Source organism: Eptesicus fuscus, chromosome 20 (genome assembly GCF_027574615.1).
Source record: "Eptesicus fuscus isolate TK198812 chromosome 20, DD_ASM_mEF_20220401, whole genome shotgun sequence".
In the NCBI taxonomy this organism is placed as follows: Eukaryota; Metazoa; Chordata; class Mammalia; order Chiroptera; family Vespertilionidae; genus Eptesicus; species Eptesicus fuscus.
In genome coordinates, this window is record NC_072492.1 from 29464574 (window position 1) to 29487990 (window position 23417).

The following is a 23417-nucleotide window of genomic DNA, read 5'->3' on the forward strand; positions in this document are numbered from 1 at the left end:
TAGTGCAGAAGACACCTAAGAATACAAAACCAGAGAACTCATGGAAACTATTTATAGAGTTGAGAAGTGATATCACGAATTGATGTTTTCCATTTTGGAATATTGAGGATTTTGTTATGTGGAATTCATACTTAGAAGCATGATCAAAAGACCATTCAAATTTTTTTGTTCATAACTGTACTTAAGTTATGCTTACTTGGAATTCTTTGGGGTTTGGATTAACAGAACTAATTTGCAAAGGTCGGCGCTGAAGCACATTGCTTTTTGTTTGCTTTGCACATAAACATAAAATATATATAGAAACACATGTATACATCCCCTCCCACATATATCACTGTAAGACAGCAAAATACACTTAGTGATTTTTTTTAGCTTTTATTTACTCACTAGTAGCATGATCTGCTTTCCTGGGGACACGATATAAACAAAGTCTGGCTCACAGTTACCTCATAATGATCTGCCCATCCTGCCCTGGCTTGTTGATCTGTACTCATCGAATGCCTGTGTAGAGGCAGTCCTTTTGAAGTTATATTCTCTACAATAAATTGACAGGGTATCCTTTTTATTTAGATGGGTAGGCTTGTTCGCACCCACTCAACCAGAGCTGGGGATTGAGTCTGCAACTGAGGTATGTGCCCTTGACCGGAATTGAACCTGGGATCCTTCAGTTCGAGGGCCAGTGCTCTATCCACTGAACCAACCTGGCTAGAGCTAAATGTTTTCTTTTGGTAGAAGGTGTATGTATGTATGTTTGTTCATCAAACTCAGACTTGCAAGATAGATAGTCCATTTTTTCTATAAATAAACTCTTAAGTTCATTTTGCACCTTTATTCTAACAAATGTGGGAAAAAATTAATCAATTATTACCCTCTCCAAAATTGCATCTAAATTTGATAGGGGCTTACATAGTACAAAGATAATGAGATGGGAGAGTTGGGGACGTTTTATCCTTGTTGTAACCACTGAGACACCTTCCCCGCCTCTCCCCCCCATTGAGTAATTGACTGTCTTAGGTATTGTTTCTTCTCTCCCAGAGGTTTAAGGTATTCGTATGTGTCCTTTAAAATCTTGCCCTAGGTTCTACTCTGTCTACTTGATTTCTGTTTCATTAACATTTAGTTCTTCAAGATACCTTGTCCTGGCAAAAGTGCAGTGAGATTAGCATTCTCAGTCACTGCTGGTGGAAATATATAGTTCTGGGAATATGCATATAGGAATTTAAATATGATCCTATCCTTTGATTTCATTTTTAGGAATATAACCTAAGGAAGATGCATATAGAAGTATATTTATATACCTCTGGGTGGTGGAAATTATGAGATTATTTTGTTTCTCATTATTTTCTATTTCTTCCACATTTCTGTAATACTCGTCTACTTTTCTTCCTCCTTTCCTCCATCTTTTTCTTTTCTCTATTTTTTCCACAGTATTTAATTGCTTTATTTTTATTAGTATTAAAATGGTATATGGCAGTAGAGTGTGTGGGAAATCTCTGTATCTCCTGCTCAATTTTGCTGGGACTATAAAATTGGTCTAAAAATAGTCTACTTTATAATAACATTTAGCAAATAAATGTAACGGGGCTTTAAAAAGAAGAGGCTATGTCTTACTGGGTTAACATGTGGTTGATAGTAGAAACTGAATAAATTATTGTTGAATTATTATTTTTCCTAAGCCAAGTTTACTCTTTGTATGAGGCAGTAGGCTCTTTGTATTTTAAGCCTATATCCTACTGTCGCTGGTAAAGGGGTTCTTGTCCCACCCCCTTCCAGATAGAAATCAAGAGATGAGTCCAAACAAGATTCAAAAGAAGAGGTTTACTGCCGGGCTGGTGTGGGTCAGTGGTTGAATCAGGAACCAGTAGGCTGCCGGTTCAATTCCCGGTCCTGGCACATGCCCCGGTTGCAGGCTCACTCCCCAGTGGGGGCTGTGCAGGAGGCAGCCAATCGATGACTTCCTCTCTCATCAGTGTTTCTGTTTCTCTCTCTCTCTCTCTCTCTAAAAATCAGTTAAAAAATATTTTTTAAAGAAGAGGTTTACTGAAAACATGGTGGAGGGGCAGGAGAATGGAGGGAGCTTGATGCTTCAAGAGTGAGCACATAGTAGAGAAACCCAGTGAACTGCTACTGGGCTCTGGCTTATACAGGGCTGGGTTCTTCACCCAGGTGCAGAGTACATTTATTTGCTTTCCAGGCCTCCCCCCCCCCTCCCCCCCGAGAGCTGGCATCAACCAGTGTAGGCATAGAGCGGAGCCCTTTGGCGGGGAGCACCTCAGGAGAAACCTGTAACTTACCTATGAGAGGCTTAAAAACCAGCTGAAGAGCATTCCTATAGTTAGTGGTTTATTTCTTTTTACAGTGATATGTCATGACTAAATTCCTGCAGATATTTTTTAAAGTCTACTTTTAAAAAAATTATTTATTTTTTAGAGAGAGAGGAAAGGAGAGATAGAAACATCGATTTATTGTTCCACTTATGCATACTTTGGTTGATTCTTGTATGTGCCTTGATCGGGATGGAACCCACAACCTTGGCGTATCCAGACAATGCTCTAATCAGCTGAGTTACCTGGCCAGGGCTACAGTGTACTCTTAATTGAATATCTTTCTTATTCCAAAGACATTGAGTCTTTTTTGTTCATTAATTATTTGAGTTGTCTTTGTGCATTAAATGTCATATTTTATAAAGTACCACAATATCCAGGATGGTTGTGCCCGCATTCATGTTTCCATTGCATGGATTAAAGTGATTTAAATATGTTTTGTTTTTACTCTAGTGGTTCCCCCTGGAAGTCCTGGGCCCATTACTCGGCATGGGTCCTATGACAGTTTAGCTTCCGACCACAGTGGACAGGAAGATGAAGAATGGCTTTCTCAGGTAAAACTCTGAAATGTTTGGCCTGTTAGAATGAAAGAAAACAGGAATCTGTTGTCTGTTTCTATTCTTGAATTTTAAAAAGTATTTTCCTTAGAGGAAAATGGACAGAACTGGGACCTTTTATTTAGGATTGCTAATAAGCTAATCAGTTGTCTTTCCATATTAAGAATTTTTCCTAAATACTGTTGCAGGAATATATAACACCTATTATTTTATACACACACGTTGTGTGTGTGTGCATTAGCTTTCATGCAAAGGGCATAAAGTACACTTATCTTTCAAACAATCCGTTTATATCCCCCAGGATCTTGGATTTTAGATGGACACTTTGGATTAACATAAGAATTGGCCTTGTTAAAACAGTGAAGTCATTCAGCACTCCCTGGGATTTGTTTTGTGGGGCCAAAATTTTCTGAAAATCGGGCCCATACTTTGGTCGGGGAAGCTTAGCATTCTAATCTGTGAGTCCTGGTTTTGCCCGACTGGGTTTCCTCTCCTCGGCTCATGCAGGGCTGCGTCCAGCGGTCTCTACAGCAGCCCTGCAGCAGCTTCCAGAGACCCTTTCTCCCGTGCCAGGTGAAGCTGTCTTCGTCTCAGGGCTTTGAAATAAAAGATCCTTGGGCAACCCTCAAAATGATGAGATTACAAATGACTTCATTACAAATCCTGTTATGTCTGCTTCAAAGCTGACATCATTCGGTGAAGCGAACGACCTGTCTCCGATTACCAATCCAGCGGCTTTTCATCAGACAGGTGCCTCGGCGGAGGCCGGCTGCCGTTTACTGCTTTCACAGGGAGGGTTGCCGAAAAGCTAACCGGAATCTGGATGCCGGAGAAGCAAATTGCTTCTGGGTGACACATGTCATCACGCCTAAAATACTCACAGGACGCTCCTTGAAGGAGGGTCAGTGTTTCAGTTCCTGGCAGATAGAGGAACATCCTTTTTTGAGGATAACACAATAAAGTTAAAACAACAACAACAACAACAAAATACCAGAAGATGGCTGGCGGAGAAACCACTGCCCTTCACCTCAACTTTTCAGTTAGGAAAAGGGGTAATGTGTGCTGTCAGTGTGAACATCCACACAATATGTTCGTCCCGCACACAACAGGGGAATGAATGGGAACATCTGGCCACCGCCTCCGTGAAATGGCGCGGGCATCTGTTTACCTCTCGGCTCTGTGACACTGATGGTTTTGAGCTCAAAATGCGCAGCATGCTTTCTCTGTGGCCTAATTTACATTGCTGAATACAACTGCTCAACTCAGAAATCACTGTCCTAAATCTGAGTGGTTGTCTCCCCGTGACGAGCGGGAATGTGAATATTGTTCCAAGAGCACGATGCTTTTTTTGCCCTTCAGAACTTACAAACCCAGAGCTGTACTCTGTGAGCCTTTTCAGTTGTTTTGGCAAGAATTAATCACCGCAACCAGAGATTTGTGATTAAATATAGAGGAACTCAGGGCAAAAGGAAGGCATATGGGAAGTCAGTTCCATCAAGTACGTTCACAGGCATGGATGTAGCAATGAGAAGACATTGAGAAATAGTCTTTCACCAAAGGTTTGCACATGTGCATCTTACTCACGTTGCTCATTTGCAAAATTACATACTACGTTTGTTTTCAAGTTTTACCCAGTATCTTCTACTCTGCTTTCTCTTTAAATAGTTTCACTTAATATTGGTAGCATTCCCAGCCCCCTCCATAGACTAAGCATGAAATTCATAAAGCATTTTGGTTTTACTGTTTTGTGGCCCTTAAATTACCTGTGTCACTGTTTGTGATAGCAGAGAAAACACTCTCTTTTATTTTTTTAAATATTTTTTATTGATTTTTTACAGAGAGGAAGGGAGAGGGATGAGAGAGAAACATCGATCAGCTGCCTCCTGCACACCTCCTACTGGGGATGTGCCTGCAACCCAGGTACATGCCCCTGACCGGAATCAAACCTGGGACCCTTCAGTCCGCAGGCCGACGGTCTATCCACTGAGCCAAACCAGTTAGGGCGAAAAAACACTCTCTTAATATAAAAGTAGATTATGGGGTGTTTTGATAGGAGTTAGTAAATATTACAATATTTAAATGGAGTTTTGGGTGGTGAAAATTATTTTATATCTATTCCCCTCCCCCTTGGATAGTTTAAGAATAACTTCAAGCTTGTCACGAGGTTGGTCCTCAGTGCAGGAATCACTTTTAATCTGTGGATTTATAGGTGCAGTATTCAGTGCATGCCCAGGGTGGTAAGTACTGTCTAGAATGAATGAGAAAGGTAGTTCCTAGGGAGTTGACCCTAGTCATGTGAGACAGACGGCTGGTCCTTTTACTCTCATGTGATTTTTGTTTTGTATATGTGTGGGTCTGGTGTATGTGTATATTTACGTGTGTGTGTGTGTACATATATGTGCACAAAATGAATTTTTTGCTTATTTTTGTGAAAACCTGTAGGAGGGAGATAATGAATGTCTGCTTAGGCTGTGATTATCTTTGCCTTTTGATTGTGGGTGCCCTGGCCCTCCTTCACTTGGTCAAAATGAACTTCTTGGAGAATATTTGTGTTCAGGGACAGGATGGGGGCAGATTGTGAAAGGTTCTCAAAGGTCCTACCACATTGAAATCATGAGTCCTATTCCATTTCAGGTAGAGATTGTGACTCACACTGGACCCCACAGGCGTCTGTGGATGGGCCCACAGTTCCAGTTCAAAACCATCCACCCCTCAGGCCAGACCACAGTCATATCGTCCAGTTCGTCAGTGTTGCAGTCTCATGGTCCGAGTGATACTCCACAGCCCCTTTTGGATTTTGATACAGATGATCTTGATCTCAACAGTCTCAGGTAAGGAAGAAGTAAGAACTAGCGGAGTCATTTGACTGGGTTTCTACTTTCATTTGTAATGAGCATCTTCGGCAACATTTACATTTCCCCATTCGGGCACAGCGTCCTCTTGCGGAATTCATGCTCTGTATTTTGTGATTCCTTATCGTTGGGGATCTCATGTGAGATCTCATTAGATACAGTGTGCTTCGGATCATATTTCCCAATGCCACTTTCCTGAAACCCTTCCAGAATTTTCATCAGGGACTTTCCTTCTCCTTACACTAAAGAGCTCCCACTATTTGTTATCTAGTTGTACACCTGAAACCTATATAATTTTATTAACGAATGTCACCCCAGTAAATTCAATACAAAATAAATAAATGAAAAGACCAAAAAATAAATTTAAAAGAAATAAACTAATCCATAAAATTCACTGTGCAATTCAACATCCCCACTGTTTAATGCCGCATTTCCATTACCTCTGTCAGTTTGTTTTTATTTTTCTCTTATTATGAAAAAATTTCAAGCTTATAAACATGTATAAAATTAAAGAGAATAATAGAATAAACCCCATGTGTTTGTCACCCAGCTTCAACATATCGATTCTTGGCCAGTCTTGTTTTATCCATAGTACCATCCAAAACGTCACTCATAACTCTGGATTATTTAGAAACTCTACTATAAATTGAATTAATATTAGGAAACTTATTAGGCTACATAAGTTTTTGAGGCCAGGAGGGAGCTTTACTTTGCCTCACCTGACCGTAGACTAGCTTTTTGTTTCTCTCAAGAACCAGAAAACATCTTTTGCAGAAATTTCAAATAAACTCTTCCTCTTTTCTCTGCCCCAACCATTTTACCTTGGCTCAGGTAAAATAAGCTGGGATGAATGGACATTGGGTCATACACCACATTGCCCATGATGGCAGTGATCAGTGTTTAATATCATCATTCCAACTTCTGGTACTCGATCAAATGGATTTGCACTTCACCTCCCTCCCATTTCTTTCGTATAACAAACACATATACATTTAAACTGTGCTTTCAATAGCTACGAACTCTTTTTCTGCAGTTCATACTTAGCATTTTAGGCTTGTGTAATCTGTCCCATGGTGATTATCAACCTCTTCTCTTCCATCAGTATCCACTAGAAACTCCATGCTTCAGTCAAATCATGCTCCTCACCGCACCTGCATTTCTCATGCTCAGTCACAAATCCAAGGGCTTGCTTGTTCTAGTTCTCTGCTTAATGGGCACATCTTGCTCCTCTGTATATATACATACCCTGTTACTGTATGCAGGTGCCATTCCTGTTACCCCTTGACAAACTCTTCATCTGCTGTGGACCATTCATTCATTCCGCTACTCCTCAATTCGGAGCCTTTATTACCTTCTTCATTTTGACATGTTAGTTATCTTTCCCTCAGTCCATGTGCTATACCATATACCCACACACAGACCTTGTATTTCATGTTTTGTTTCTGCTTATTCCTAGAATAATAGCGATACATGATTAATATTCAGCAAATACTTATTGAATAAACAAAGTTCCAAATGCATGCATATATTGTTATAGCAAGTTTTTTTTTATTCTATTAAGTTGCTTAGGAAGCTCGGATTTTTTAGTCATACAGATAATAGTATATTCGTGTTATTAATATAATACAGCTACAAATAGACACTTGGTATTTATAGATTTACCATTCATGAGCAATTTGAAATTGTATTTAGTAAATTGCAGTTTTTCTGGGATTCTAATTGATTCTTTCATGCTAATTGATAATTTTATGGAGGTAACTCAGTTAGATAGTAGTGATCCTAGCTAAACCCCTGGCAGTCACCTCCAACACAATTTTTAAAAATATATATATTTTATTGATATTTTTACAGAGAGGAAGAGAGAGGGATAGAGAGTTAGAAACATCAATGAGAGAGAAACATCGATCAGCTGCCTCCTGCACACCCCCCACTGGGGATGTGCCCTCAACCAAGGTACATGCTCTTGACTGGAATCGAACCTGGGACCCTTCAGTCTGTAGGTTGATGCTCTATCCACTGAGCCCAACCAGTTAGGGCATTCCAACACAGTTTTGCTGTCCTATGCTTATTGTCTTATATAAAGTAACTTTCACTGAGAGTTTTAAGGCAGTTACTAAAAAATGTGTATCTAGTATTGCTGGCTTTTATAGAAGGCATTGCTAGTTACTGCATTTTTCTTGAATTAGAGGATTCTCAGAACTCTTCATATTTGCCTCTTGCAAAAGCCAAAGGTCTCTGTATGAAGTATTTTGTTTTCTCTCTCAATCTACTTAATATATTTCTTTAGATTAATGTCAAATTTCCAAACCCTTACTTAAAAGATATTAAATAACGTACAAAGAGAAGTGGGGTGGGGGGTCAGGAGTATAGAAAATTTTTGCTGTGCCTTGTGCAAGAGTCAGGGACCACAGCTCCTCTGTTTGCCCTACTTCAGAATGAATGGTTCTTGAATGGATTGGGCTATGCCAGCATTCCTGATTTAAGGTCTGTTGTAGCAAGTGACAGTTTTGATGCCAGTAACATATGTGAATTAAATTAAATTGCATTGCAGGATCCAGCCGGTCCGCTCTGACCCAGTCAGCATGCCAGGGTCATCCCGTCCAGTCTCAGATCGAAGAGGAATTTCCACCGTGATTGATGCTGCCTCAGGTAGAAAACTACCTCCAAAATGGTTACTGGGTAGTTCTGTGCATCTTTAAATTCCCTTTCTTGCACAGTGTGAAGAATGATAATATTTTACCTTTCTCTCTTAGTTTTTAGTTTTGTTTTAGGACGTATGTGCTTGCCTGTGTGTGTGTGTGTGTGTGTGTGTGTGTGTGTGTGTTTTACAAAAATACTATACCGACATTTGTTGCTGAACAGTGCCATGCATTTAAATATTGTTGAGGTTGGTGAATGATGCGGTGGAGTTGGCACTTGATTAAATGTAATGAACACAGTATTGAAGGCTACAGGGTTGATGACTGCTTTGCCTTTGATCTTTCAAATGTGGAGAAGCAACCTTGACAGAGAACGTAAATACAATATATGGATTCAATTTACTCAACCTGTTGAGTATCAAAGTGCCTGATCTGTGGAAGGAGAGAGTCCAAATGCTGAGGCTTAAATGGTCCTATTATTGAAAGCATAAAGTTTAGAAATTCATTAACTTAGCTCTAGTCTATCTATCACAGTTATTAACTTCCTATCCTTGGGCCCACGCCAGGAATATGTATCATTAGTACCTGGAAGTTGGTCTCTGCCTCGGTTAGGTGAGAGTTGCTGCATCAGTATTGTGAAGCTGTATTCTGCCAGCTCTGCCAAATATAGAAACTGTTTGTAATAATTTTCTCATCTCCAAATGGAGTGATAAAGAAAATAAGGACAGCAGTGCTTCATATTGTGGAGCAGCTGCCGAGCATCTGAAGATAGCACACAGCAGGGTTTCATCAAAAACATCCCTTACAAGTAGAATTATTAAATACTTGGCATTAGGGAGACAGTTGGGTCCGAGAGGATTTTAATCTACAGCAATTTTAAAATCCCCAGAGACTGCTGATTTGATTGAGGCTTAAACTGTGAAAGAAAATGGGGGGGAAAAACCCAAAACTGATTTGTGAAGGTCACTTTTCAAAGACCATAGCTTCTGTTTCTGACTGTCTCTGGGTGGATTTTGAAGTTTGAAAGCTAATGGCTTTTGTACGTTTTGTTCTCTTTCTGATTTATACTTTTGGGGTCTGTGGTTGCACCTTGTGTCCAATGGAGCTGTCCACATCCGGGGCTCTGCCCTCACGTTTAACGTAGACTCTTACATTAGAGGACCCATTCTTGTTCTCCGATTTAACTTGGCAATCACGGCTGTCTCCTGGAAACAAGGACAGAAATGCGTCTCTCTATCATCGCTCCTGTGTGTTGAATGAGATGTTGAGATAGGTGACTTAGACAATACATCTTCTTGGCTGTGTCCATGGGAAGATGCTAACAGGCCCTGCTTATTTGGGGTTATCATTTATAATTGTGAATCCTGGAAATGATGCATTAATCTGAAGTCTTTCATTTAAGATTAGAGTTTTAGACTTTGTTGGGGTTTTTAAAATATTCCTAAACTGCCGTATTATCACTGTGTTAGAGTCAAGTGACTAGCAACCAGCCAAGTGAAATACATGTCACTAAAGAAGTTGCCATATATGTTATTAAAAGTTGCCCTATTCAGCTCTGTAGTCTGAGGTAATAAAATGTTTGTCGTGTAGCACTATCTCCATTTTAGCTCTTCATAAAGTTATCTCCTGCCACAGAGAGGGACTTCAGTGAACTGTAAGAATCATGGTTTTGCTTAACTCTGTCACAAGGAGTTTTAAAATCGATGTTTGAATACGGGAATGATGTCTTTGCCCTTGACTTACATTTCCACCAGAGACACGTCGTAGGAGTTTCTGGGGTGTTGTTTGACAGCTCAGAGCTCCTGCCTAAAAGCACCAATCTTGTGAGCAGAGAAAGGACTTCTTGGTGACCAGGCTCTATTGTTACTTTTCTAGGACTATTTTCACTCCAGACAATCATAGCTTATTTTTGGAAGACGCCAAAGCAATGACATGTGTGTGCTTTCTCTAACTGAGCTAAAGAAACCCCATAGGTGAGGAATTGGACTTTTATGAATGATTCTCTTTCTCTCCAATTCTCTACTTCTCTACTCCTTTTTTCCACACATTTTTTTTTAAAAATGAGTGAATAATGTTTTGTTGGGGAAACTTTATCTGATAGGACCACTGACGTAACAGATTTACTTTTCTATTGACATTTAACATGATGGAGGCTAAATGGTTTGAATCTTTTTGGAAACATTTGTGGGAAAATTCTGTTTTTGATTCTTCTATTAAAAAGAGTCTAATGATTTTTGTAATTGCTCCTGAACTAGGAAGTGCTTCCCCAATTATGACCCATGTGTTCGAGTCAGCTGCATGCTGTGAATATGCTTATTTGGAGTTTTGTTTGCCTTCGCTTAGAGATAGGAGCAGCGTGGCGGCACCTCTGATGATGCGTCCGGCTTTGTATTACCTTCAATCAATTTGGACGGGGAAATGTACTATCCTTTTCATTGTTCCTGTGGCCCGTTTCTTAGCTCTCTTTCTATGTTAATGACACCTTTTGCTCCTTCTGTCTAAACTGGTGGTGATACAATTATTTTTCATACAATCACTTTTCAGAGGCTTAGAATTTAAAATTTCATTGTGATGCGATTAAGTCTTTTGTTAATGTAACAATTTTCGAAGTGAAAATATGTTATTTGAACCTTGGCTCTGCGTGTTAATGTTTTAGATATCTATGTATTATGTATTACGCTGGTCACGTTATTCTGTTGAAACTAAAAGGGATCATCAGAGTTTTGGCACTTTTGCTAAGAAATATTTCCCCCAACAAATTTCTTGATTATCTAGTGTATCTGTGCTTCACTGCTTCCCACGGAACACATTCCTAAAACATTTGGTTTTATGTTAACTTAGGTGACTGAGGCACAGCGTAAACTCTAGCCTTTAGATACCTATGAATCAGCTGCTCATTGTCTCTATATAAATATGTCTGATTTAGACTCAGCAGATTTATAACTGAGGAGTGTTATTCCATAACATGCTTCATCTGATCTTGGTGATTCAGAAGACACTGTCCTACCTGAGGGTTTGCACTTAGATGAATGTGAGGTGTTCCCTTCTTCACTAAGGAGAAGACCATGCTGGAAATAGACTTGATAGGATCTTATCGTTACACACAAGCTACCCAGAAAAAACAGAATTTGAAGGAACTGCTCCATTTTCCGGTGTCCAACTAACTACTATCACTGTCTCTGAGTTGTAGACAGTATTTCTAGACAGAGTACCTCCTGGATTACTTACCATTTTATTTCTCTGTCCATTCCTATTGGTTAGGTACCTGAGAGTTTCTTCCATTATTGGTCCTTTATAACACGTGTCCTACACAGGTGTAGGGCCCCTGATGCGAAAATGGACAGGTGGTTCTCAGTGTCCTGTGGAAACTTTGTTCCCACGTTGGTGACGGATGCTCTTGTTCTGAGCCCTGTAGGCTGTCTCCGTTGGATAACTTCGTAATAACTCTGGTTGCTTTTGAGTCACCCACACAGAGAACCTACAAAGAACTAGTTTATCTGAAGTCTGCTTGTCCTGATTTGTAGTTTTGCTATGGAAGTTGGTGTTTACCAAGAAAGAAATCAAAGCAACTGAGATTAAAAAAACGGACTTATTCCTGGCTCATATGAAAAGCAGACATCTTTGTCAAATTCTACTGAAGTAAGCATTCCATGGAGAAAAGTGTGGTTAGAAGTGGTGGGAGCAGCGTTTAAGTGTGGTCCTGAGGAAGGTGACAGCAGGAGAAGGAACACTGTGACAGATAAGTAAAATGACTTCTTACCCTTTAGTGCAGACTTGGTCACATAAGGTGTCTCATGCCACATCCAGCGTTTCAATACATAGGGACAGAGGTGCCGACCTGGTATTTGTTCCTGTTCTTGACTCAAGAGAAATGTTATTTTCATTGTGCAACTGAAGGAATCTAAGTAACTTCTATGAAGTTAATTCAGGAGACAGTTTTCCAGCACGCAGTTTTGCCCAGTATCAAAATAATTTGTTTATTGAAGAAAATGATGGACTTAAAAAATCCAAATTGGTTTCATTTGATTGATTTTATAATATTCCTTCCCCCTGCTTTATGTTTTTGGCATTCAGTGCCTCAGACCTTGAATAAAACAAATAATACTTATTAGAGAAGTCGATAGGGCAGGCAACAAGGAGGTTATTCAGGACTGAAATCCCTGCTGGAAGGATGTTCTCCCAAGAGGTATGCTTCCACCATACAGACTTTACTGATGGGCAGGGGGAATATTTCTGACGGTTATATTGCATTGTATCCACAGTCGCCATTCCAACCTGAGGCAGACAAACTTAGCCACTTTATCTTAGAGCCCTCAGAGACACGAGATGCTAGTGGTAAGGAGCAAAGAGATTTTTAAGAAACACCATTCCTCCAGTCAACCTGGGTGAAGTCACTGAGCTCCGTGACTCTAAAACTGAAGCTGAGTGACAAAAGCCATGACATTATACTCATGGCCTTGAACTGTGGCTGAAACCTTCAACAAGTTATGTTTAAGTACCTAGCCATTCTTCTATATCTGTAAAAAGAATTTAGGGTTTCCTGTAAAAAATTTGTCTTCCCCCCCCACCCCACCCCCTTTTTTTTTTTTGCAGGGATGTGTTCAAATTATTGCCTAAAATAATTTCCAGAAACAAATGACACTGAGTTTTGTAGAAATACTGGAATATTTCTTTGAGTAAATGATTTGGTATTTATTTAATCGAGTTCCAGATAGTCTTTGTGATTATAAGGTGTCGAAAACTGCAAGCATTCTTGTACCTTGTGTATTCAGAGCCGGTGTGGGATCGGTAAGAGGATTATGGATGAGGGTGAAATTAAAAGAAGGCTTAGTCCTCACTTGTGAATAGTCCCTCGTATGGGGGGAAAGGAGGTCAGTAATTTACCTGGACACTATTTATAGTTGAAACAGATAGTAAACAAACTCACACATGAAGGTTGGCATTTTTAGTAGAAATGAGGAAGTTTATGCATTATTTCAGCTCTACTCTAATGAACACCTATGGTCTGTATCAAATAAAAAATAAGTTTTAGAGATTAAGAACATAGAGAAAAGACCTGATGAGTCCACCAGGATAGGGCTGGGCCACATCTCTCTCCTTCTGATTTAAATATTCCTCTATTCTTCTTTCTAATATTTATAGGATGTTAGAAGATGAAATGCAAGTTAACAGTGTGGAAAAATTTAGCTCAGCACAATTAAGAATCAAATGATTGCCCCACTTGAAGATGAAGAAACTGTAAACAGAAGTAGAAGAAGCTGTTGGGAAAGTTGGGGGGGGGGGTGTTTTTTTTGTTTCTTTTCTTTTTTTTTTCTTTTTTTGATGACACATTGCTTCTCTGAATAAATCTTTGTGTCCACTGAAACCGCGCCTTTGCTTTCTCTATTGCAAGCACCAAGAGCCTGTCACGACTTTAAGTCTCTCCTAAGCACTTTCCGAGGGAGTTGGTGGCATTCCTCCCCACTGTTGATACACCACGGCACCACATATTTACATGGGGCTTTTTGGCTAAAAGACCCAACTTTTCTCTTTTTGTACCCTCATTCCTACATCTTTAATACAAGGCTGGACTGTTTATGTAGTCTGTTGCCTGAGACTGTGGTGGCAGAGGGACAATATTAGGGGCAGTATTAGAATTTGTTTAAGTCTGAACCGGGAATTCCATTTGTCTTGGTGACATTAGTGTCAAACTGTTAGTGCCACACTATTTTAAATTGTGTCCAAGAGCCTGAGAGGCTTGGGCTTCTAGGTGTCATCTATAAACTTGGAAACAAACAAAAGAGCCTCTCTCCATTGAATATGGAAGCCCCGAGAGCAATTAAAAAGCAGCCTGGGACCTCACCCGGGCAACTCGGCGGAACCAGAGCTCAGGGCATTCCCCTGGATATTGTTGAAATCTGTCAGAGAAAAGCTAAAGCAAATAATCAAAGGGAAAATAATTGTTCCTGGGAAAAGTTTTGTTTTGGAAGCTAAGTGTAGTGGAAAGAATTGTTGGTTCTAGTCTCAGCTCTGCCTGTAACTACGTACTTGGCTTACTGCTTCAGAACCCAAGGCTTTCTTCCATAAAATGAGGAATCCAAGTAGCTTATTTCCAAATTCCCTTCCAGCTTAAAAAATTGATAAGTTTGTACTTTGGCTCACCTTTGAAGAATTTTATTGTATTCTTTTTAATCTTCACCTGAGAATATGTTTCCACTGACTTTTGGAGAGAGAGAAAGGTGGGGGGAGAGAGAGAGATTGAGAGAGATTGAGATTGAGATTGGTTGCCTCCCATACGCGTCCTGGCTGGGGGTGGAACCTGTAACCTTTTGGTGTGCGGGCAACACTCCGACCAACTGAGCCACCCGTCCAGGGCTCACATTGGAAGAATTTTTGAAAATTAGGACGTATTTACATATAACAAACATGCATGTATCTTAATCATACAGCTTGCATTTTATACCCATGTAATCACAACTTAGATCAAAATTAGAATATCTTTATCTTCCCAGGAAGTTCTCTTCTGCCTCTTCTAGCCAATACTACCTTTCATTTAGAGATTACCACTCTGACTTTCATCATCAAATTAGCTTTGTCTGTGTTGAACTTCATGTAAATGAAATCATTCTGTAATACTTATTTGTGTCTGGCTTCTTTTACTCAACTTAATGCTTTTGAGACTCATCCAGGTGTTACATGTGTCACTGGCTCATTTTTTAAAATATTGCAGTATAGTATGAATATAACACAGTTTATGTATCCATTATCCTATTATTTTCCGTTTCAGGCTTATTATGAATAAAGCTGCTTTAAACTTTCCTGTACAAGTCCTTTTTTTTTTTTTTTTTTTTTTTGACATATGCAGTCATATCTTTGGGGCGTATACCTAGGACTGGACTTGTCTCACAAGGTAGGCTTGTGTTTAGCTTCATTAAGAACTGTCAGGAAAGTATTCCAAATTACGATGCCAGTTTTCATTCTTAACAGCAATGTGCAAGCTATTCTGGTGAACATAAACTGTGATTTTAATTTGCCTTTTTCTGATGAACACTGGTATTGAGCTCCTTGAATACAGGGTGGGGCAAAAATAGGTTTGCAGTTGTGAGTTTAAAAGCACAGTTTATTATTTTATTATTGCTTATTAATTATTGTATTATTTTCCCAACGAGCAACTGCACACCTACTTTTACCCTGCCCTGCATACCCACTGGTCATTTGAATGGCTTCTTTTGTAATGACCTTTTGAAGTCTTTCACTAATTTTTATTGGGTCTGTTTATATTGAATTTCAGGTGTTAAATATTCTGGATGCAGGTCTTTTGTCAGATATTTTGAAAAGATTTTCTTTCATTCTATTGCCTTTTCACTTGTTTTTGACAAGAAGAAGTACAATTTTCCCATTGCTTTTTCATTTTATGTTTTGCAGAGAAAAAAAGTTTCCCTTTCTCCTGGTCATGAAGTGATGCTTTTCTCTAGTAATATAGTTTTGGCCTTTGTATTTTTATCTATGATCCTTTTCAAATTATCTTTTATTCTGAAATGAGGCCAGGATCAAGGGTTGGTTTCTTCCATACAGATAACCAGTTGCTCCAGCACTGTTTATCAAAAAGCCATGCCTTTTCCTCAATGTGTTTCAGTAATGCCTTTAAAAAAAATCATATTTTTTTCTGGATTCTCTATCATATCCATTTATGTTCTGTCTTTGCACCATTATCATACTATTTTAACTCCTGTAGCTTTTTAGTAAGTTTTGAAACCTGACAGTTTAATGTCTCCACTTTTGCTTTTCATGTATATCTTGGCTGTTGTGGGTTCTTCACATTCCCATGCACATGTATGTGTACATATATACGAGTGGTTCTTGGTGAGCTCCCCGAGACACTTTCAAGCGGTCTGTGCGCAAAAACTAGTTTTATAATAATATGAAGTCATTATTTGCCTTTTTAAAAATACTGTGTTGACATTTAGTACCGATGGTACAGTAGCAATGGTAGGTAAAACTGATGGAATCTTAGTATAGTAAAAGCAGTGTCAGCAAACTATACTGTGGCTGATCCTACCTACTCACACATAAAAGAAAAAAAAAGCTATAATTACTTAGGAATGCCTTTGACACAATAAAAATTCCATTTATTATATTAAAAATTTTTAAATTGAATAAACTAATTCTATTAAATTTTGTTGCTTGTGTACTTCTTTTTAATATTCTGTATATCACATTGCAAGATAGATGTCCCGAGGAGAGGCAATTGAATGATGGTTGTGGATTGAACCTAGCAACCATCTTACTTCTAAGAACAGCTGACAAACCTTATTCAGACGCGGGTATTTATTTGGCAGACATTTTCTCAAAAATAAAGTAAGCGAGACACTTCAAAGCAAAGAGCTGACATGTTTATTAACAATGATAAAATTGCAGTCTTTAATTGGAAGTTACAAATTTGAAAACCATGTATTCACCTGTATCTACCACTGTCTACGTTGCAGGTTTCTTATATTTAAAGACATCTCTGATGAGATAGGTGCTGATATCAACTACAGTGACATTTTTATATCCTCTGGTAAAATAAATGAGGAATTGGAAGATCTGCAATATTTTCCAAATGACCAATTCTATGATATTACAAAATTATGTATGGGTAATGGATTCATTCCAAGTTAAGATAGGAAAAGGGATTTTAATGTAAGAGAGGACAAAAGTTAATTGATATGGTCTCAGATATCATTGGAACTAACTTGTTAACGTGTCATATTAAAGAAAAATAGCCCTAGAACATGAAAAGGTTCAGAATCTGAATTAGCTCCACCCTTTTGCAGTTACATTTTTGAGGGAGGTCAACTTGTCCTCACATACTTCACCAAAACCGCATATCGCAACAGATGGAATGCATAGGCTGATATGAGAATCCGCCTGTTGTCTATTACAGTTTTCTACTCCAAAAGTAAAAATGGCATTTATACTAGTATTAATGCTGAAAGAGTTTCTTACTGTTTTTCAATGAGTTGAAAATAAACGTTCCCAATGTTGATAGGTAAAATGCACATAAACCAAAGCTCTTTGGAACTTCAAGTTTTTAAGAGTAGAAAGGGATCCTGATTCAAAAACAGGTTTGAAAACCATTGATATATACCCCCTCACACACATACACATATATATATACATCTCTACAGAAATTTAAATATTTGATTATAATTTCATTGAATTTGTAAATGAAATTTGGAAGGATTGACATAATTATGCCAATGCATGAACCTTTTCTAGCCATCCATTTATTTATTTATTTATTTATTTTCCTTTAATTTCCCCTAATATTTGTTAAGTTTTGATGTAGAAGTCTGAAACACATTTTGTACAGTTTCTTTCAATTATTTGATGTTTTGATTCTAATATAGTGTTTTATTTCATCTTTCTGGTTTTTTATAGTATATAGAATAAAGTATTTTTTTGCAGGTTGAACTTGTGTCTAGAAGCCTTTCTAAAATCATGTATTAATTCTGGTAGATTCCTTTGAATTTTCTACTATGCAATTATGTTATCTACAAATAAAGATGGTTTTATTTCTTTTCGATGTTTATATCTTTTATTTTTTTAACCCCTTATAGTTGCTTAGACTTCTAGTGCGATTTTGACTAGAAATAATGACATCGAACATTCTTATCATCTTAATCTTAGAGAAAAGTGTTTAATATTTCACTATTAAATAGTATTTTAGATATAGTATGTTTGATATGTATATTACATGTAATGAAAACCTATATTTTTATATTGTATCATTCTTATATTAGAACCCCTACATTCTTATATTGTATCATTTCTTTACTGGAATGAGGAAAAAATGGCAAAATCATTAAAAGAACCAAATTGACATTCTACACCTGAAAAAATATAATATCTTAAATCAGTGAATGGGCTTAACAGCTTACTGAATGCACAGGAGAAAGGATCAGAGACTCAAAAAACAGGTCAAAATTTATCAAAGCTGAAGCAGAGGCAGAAGAAAATAATGAAATAAAATAGAACTCAGTTTGAGAAGTGTGAGGGTTAATATTAAACTAACATGTGTAATTGTTACACATGGATGACAAGATGGAGAGAAGAGGGCAAAAGAAAAGAAGGACTGAGAATTTCCAATATTAATTAAAGATATCAACTCAGTTTCAACAAAGTCAGTGTACCCCAATTAGGATAAACACTACGAAAACCTTACCTAGGCATATCAGAGTCAAACTGTTGAAATTCAAAAAGCATGAAGCAATTTTAACAAGACATTGTTTCCTTTGTTAGGTTCATATTTGGGTGAGGATTTGGAGCTTCGACAAAATTAGCATGATTTTTAAGTTTCTTTGGCAGTATGAGATCCCTGTCTCCCAATGATCTGTGAAGAATCTTTAGGGCCTTAACTGGTTTGGCTCAGTGGATAGAGGGTTGGCCTGTGGACTGAAGGGTCCCGGGTTCAATTCCAGTTAAGGGCACATGCACAGGTTGTGGTCTCCATCCCCAGTAGGGGGTATGCAGGAGGCAGCCACATGATTCTCTCTCATAATTGATGTTTCTATCTCTCTCTCCCTCTCCCTTCCTCTCAGAAATCAATAAAAATAAAAATATCTATCTATATATAAAAGAATCTTCAGGACATTTAAGGAAAAAAAAAGTAAAAGATATGGGAAACCAATATTTATTGATAAACATCTAAGTGCCCAACACTGTGCTAGGTGTTTTCACATGGCTCATCTCATTTAATCACATTTAATTTAATCACAGGTCCATTTCAGAAATATGCAAAGAGTGGGACCTAAGACACCTAGCTCCTGATACTTCGAATTACTTACAGTGCATTATGGTGACACCTCAGATAAGTCCAAAGCTCTCTTTACCCTGCCTGATCAAATATTCATTTCAAAGCACTGTATGCTGAAATGAGGTACATGGGAGTTGAAGAGAATCAACTATTCAGGTGGTGAAAATTTGTGAATGCGGCTGGCAGGTGAAGTTCAGTATGATGGATTCCCAGCTTGTCCCTACTGCTTCAGGCAGCAGCTGACAGGCCTGACTGGCCACTGGCTTCCCATTTGTGGCATTGATAGGACTGAAAATTCTTAGTGTCACAGATACTTAAAAGCTGCCCCTGTTAGAGTGGATACCAACAGTGCCGGAGGGTCCTTTTTGCATAGAGATGTAATCAATATGGTCTAGAGTTCATGGCCCGAACCTATAATTATCTGGACGTTATAAAGGTGGCTCGTTGTTACAGAAAATGCTTATCTTCAGAACTTTGGGGCTACGTTGTGAATGGACAGAAGACAAATAGAGGCTTTGTCAGACCTCTTTCTATTCTTGGCAGTATTTTGAAGGCTATCATCATAATCACAGAATAGGCTATTCTTATAGGATTAGAACATTGTATCTTTAAGATTTGGGGTGCTGAAGTCTACATCTCACCTCTGATGCTATCCTGTGAAAGTTGTGGCTTGAATGTTATCAGCTTCTGATTGGGATTTTTTGAATACCAAAATATAATTTCTTTTCATTGATCCAAATACCTGGATTTGAAGCGCAGCTTAAATAATAACACATTTTGAGTTTGATCTTTTTCTGCAGCTAGATGTATGCTGAGAAACGAAATAGGGTAAGCAGATACCAATGGCATCCATCCCAGGGGCAAGAGTGAGTAGAAGGAGATGACACAGGTAGTAATTCTTAAGTCACTACTTTTACCACTGCATTTATGTATATTTTGACCGACATTAATTTGCCACCTGAAAATAGTAAAACTTGCAGGCATAAAGTGATCTGACAGTTGATATGGATCCTGATTGTGCTGTCACTGTTCAGCTTAAGAGACCTCTGGATGGCATTATTATTGGGTTACCCTATAGGCAGGATGCTTTGATAAGGAGGGGGAAAGTAGTGCCTTGTAATAGAGGGCTCTCTGAGAACAAGGCCGTCTTTGTATTCCATATGCCTGGTATTGGTGCCTGCCAGCAGATAATCAATATTTGTTGCATTGTTGGTTTCTCATAAAAATAAGGCTTTATGCCATAAAGTGATTAAAATTCAATAATGTTGCGTCTTTCTATCTCCATTCCATCACTTATACCTAGAATACGTAATCTTGACCTACAGTCTTTTCTTAGCATTGCCCTTATATGTTCACGATCACTATTCCTTTATTTGGGCCCTTGGTAAACTGTGTGAGAAGTTGGACTATTTTGCAGAGCATTTCAAATGATCTTTTATGTTAATTTAGAAAAGCATTATTATTTTTAAGTAGTATGTTTTTCACCTTTGATAGCTTTGCTGTAACCAGATAATAAAAATAAAGGAATTATGACCCTCAACTCAATTGTACTTTGGTCTCATTAGGCTAGCATGGAAATTTGTGTTTTAAGGTTTATCTTTATAAAGCATCAACTGTAGCAAATTCCTGCTTTCTGGCACCCGTGGTCCAATCTGGCAAACTTCCACTGAAAGGAATGGACTTGCTTTTGTCTGGTCACACTAGGCTAACTTTCAGACGTATCCTTGTATGGATCTTTGGGGCTGTCTTTTAACCTAGCCCATCTTAGACGTGGGCTCAGGATTTTGACATGGGCCCAGGATATGACCTAACTTCCATGAAGCCAGAAAGTTTTATTGAAGACTTGAGTGACTTGTACTAATGCTCTAGGCCAGTGGTTGCCAACTGGTGGTTCGCGGACCAGTGGTGGTCGGTGAGGTCCAAAAGGTTGGTAACCGCTGCGCTAGGCAGCCCCAATGGCACATCGTATCGTGAGTCTCACACCTGTCTTATTTTGGTGTTGGAAAGACTGCAGTTATTCTGTAAATGCTCAGTGTGAAGATTGTAGGAAATACCACAAGTTGCACTTGAAACTTTAATAACCTATTGGTTAGTAATCGCTTCTTGAGATGAGTTTATATAGTTTTCAAATAAAAAATGTTTGCATGACTGGGAAGAGAAAAGACCCTTTTACCTTCTGTTTCTCTCTGGAGAGGGCACTTAAAGCATCCACAGTAATCCCTGGACATTCTCTTATCAAGCTGACTCCTCCAATGCCCGAAAATTTTAACCACGAGTGAACACCTCTGAGCAGTATTTTTATAGCCACGTAGGGTCCAGATTCCTGAATCGGAGAGCCTAAGCCAGAGAGACTGAATGTAGGTATGGTGCCTGAAACTTTTCATTTGCCTGGAAACCTGTTCCTAATTTTACTCTTTATTCCTATACACCCTCATTGATTAAATTAATTACTTTCCCCTCTGTTCTTAAACTTTTACTGTTGTGTTTATCACCTCATATTAAAGTTAGTTGGGAACCATTTCCCATTCTAGACTGTGAACTCATCTTTGTACTCCCCACAGCACCCTGAATGGTTCTGACACATAATAGGCACTCAATAAATGTTAATGAATTCAACATTTCAGCATGGAATATTGAAACCAAATTTTTGCATTTGAGTAGACATAGTGGTTGCCTCCTAAGAGGGAAACTGAGTGGCTAAGGAGCAGAGGTGAGGAGACCTTTTTTCACTGTCATCTTTTAGAACATGTGCATGTATTACCTCTGCCAAACAGAAGTGAATCTTTCCTTTTAACACCTAACACAATTTTTCAGAATTTGACAGGCTGTTCTTGCAAGTTATTATTGTTTGTTTATACAAATGAAGAAACTGAGGTTAAGGGATGTTAAATAACTTGTCTATTGTCACATGGCTAATAGGTGGTAGAGCAACTAGATGAATCTGTGAAACCTTCACTTTTTCCAGGAAATTGAACAGCCTTTTGGCCATACTAGCCTACCTTGATTTTGTTCTTCAGTCAGCAGGTGGCAGGGTGTGATCTGACGTAGGAACCATCCTTATTTATTCTTTATATTATATAATCAATATGTGTGTGCATCATCGAAGTCACAAAAGACAGCATCAGCGCTCTCAAGTGGTTCCTCTATTTTAAGGGGCCGCTGACAAAACCTCTGTGATGGGGTTTTGATGATTGAAGTCTGTTGCCTTCATGGCTCACCCAGATATCTCTGCAGCTCACAGGGAGACTCTTACCCTTTAAGCAATAAACATTTATTTTCAGCAGGAAAGCCACTCTCAACCAGGTAATGTTTTCTCAAGCTGAAAAAAGGCTTTCACTACAGGATGGTAATTGCCCAAGGTCACATTTCTTTTCCATCTGCTTGTGAGAAAATGCAAACTAAAGGAATACCAGTGTCTGAAACTCACAATTTATTCTATATTTGAGGGCTGGGAGAGGGTGACAGTGATTATATTTCTCCTAAAATATTCATTATTGCTTTTTCAAAATATGGATTAAAGCATAGAAGAAGCCAAAAAAGCCCTGGTTCTAAATGGACCTGACACCTTGACCTTCTACCATGGCATAACAGGAGTGAGTAGTCCCAGTGGACCTTTGTACACTGCAGTTCTCTTTATAGTTCTCAGCTGCTTCAAAACGTGTAAGAGCTGTTCGAATCCCATCCCCCAGACTTGGGTTTCACATGTTAAAATTACTGTTGTTGTTTTGTATAGTTTACTCAGAAATGCCTCTCCACCCTAAATTCTGAATAATAAGATTTGGGTTGTCAATAAACCTAAAACGCAGAGTTCAGTCAGATATGAAAGTATACCTGAGAGAGAAATGTTCTCGCTTTGCTTTTCTTGTCTATTAATGCCCAGGGCCTATAATGGGCTCATTTATGCCTCTGTTATTTCATCTGCAACATGGCAACTAAATTTTGCCTTTTGGTTGATATGACAAAAATACTAATAAATTAAAGGTGCTGCTATTGATGGTGGAACGTTCACTGTAGTTATCAGTTCCTGCTATTGATGGTGGAACTTTCACTGTAGTTATCAGTTCCTGCTATTGATGGTGGAACGTTCACTGTAGTTTGCTTTAACACTGTGGTTTAAAGAATGAACACTATAGTTTTTCTGACTTGTTAAAACATGGTTTTAAGAATAAAAAAGAAATTACTAAAGAATCTCAATGAATATAGTATCATTAACATTCACAAAAATAGTTATATGCACATTAGATGTTCTTAGCTGACACAGAATTATT

General features: G+C 38.4%; 1 protein-coding gene across 1 annotated transcript in view; it reads left to right on the forward strand.

The window, feature by feature from the left end:
- BCAS3 (BCAS3 microtubule associated cell migration factor) overlaps positions 1–23417 on the forward strand; it is a 464879-nt gene that overhangs the window by 215892 nt on the left and 225570 nt on the right. The window contains exons 21-23 of the mRNA XM_028157532.2: positions 2778–2878; positions 5516–5712; positions 8285–8382. Coding sequence (XP_028013333.1) covers positions 2778–2878; positions 5516–5712; positions 8285–8382 — 396 coding nt within the window. The remainder of the gene's footprint in view (positions 1–2777; positions 2879–5515; positions 5713–8284; positions 8383–23417) is intronic.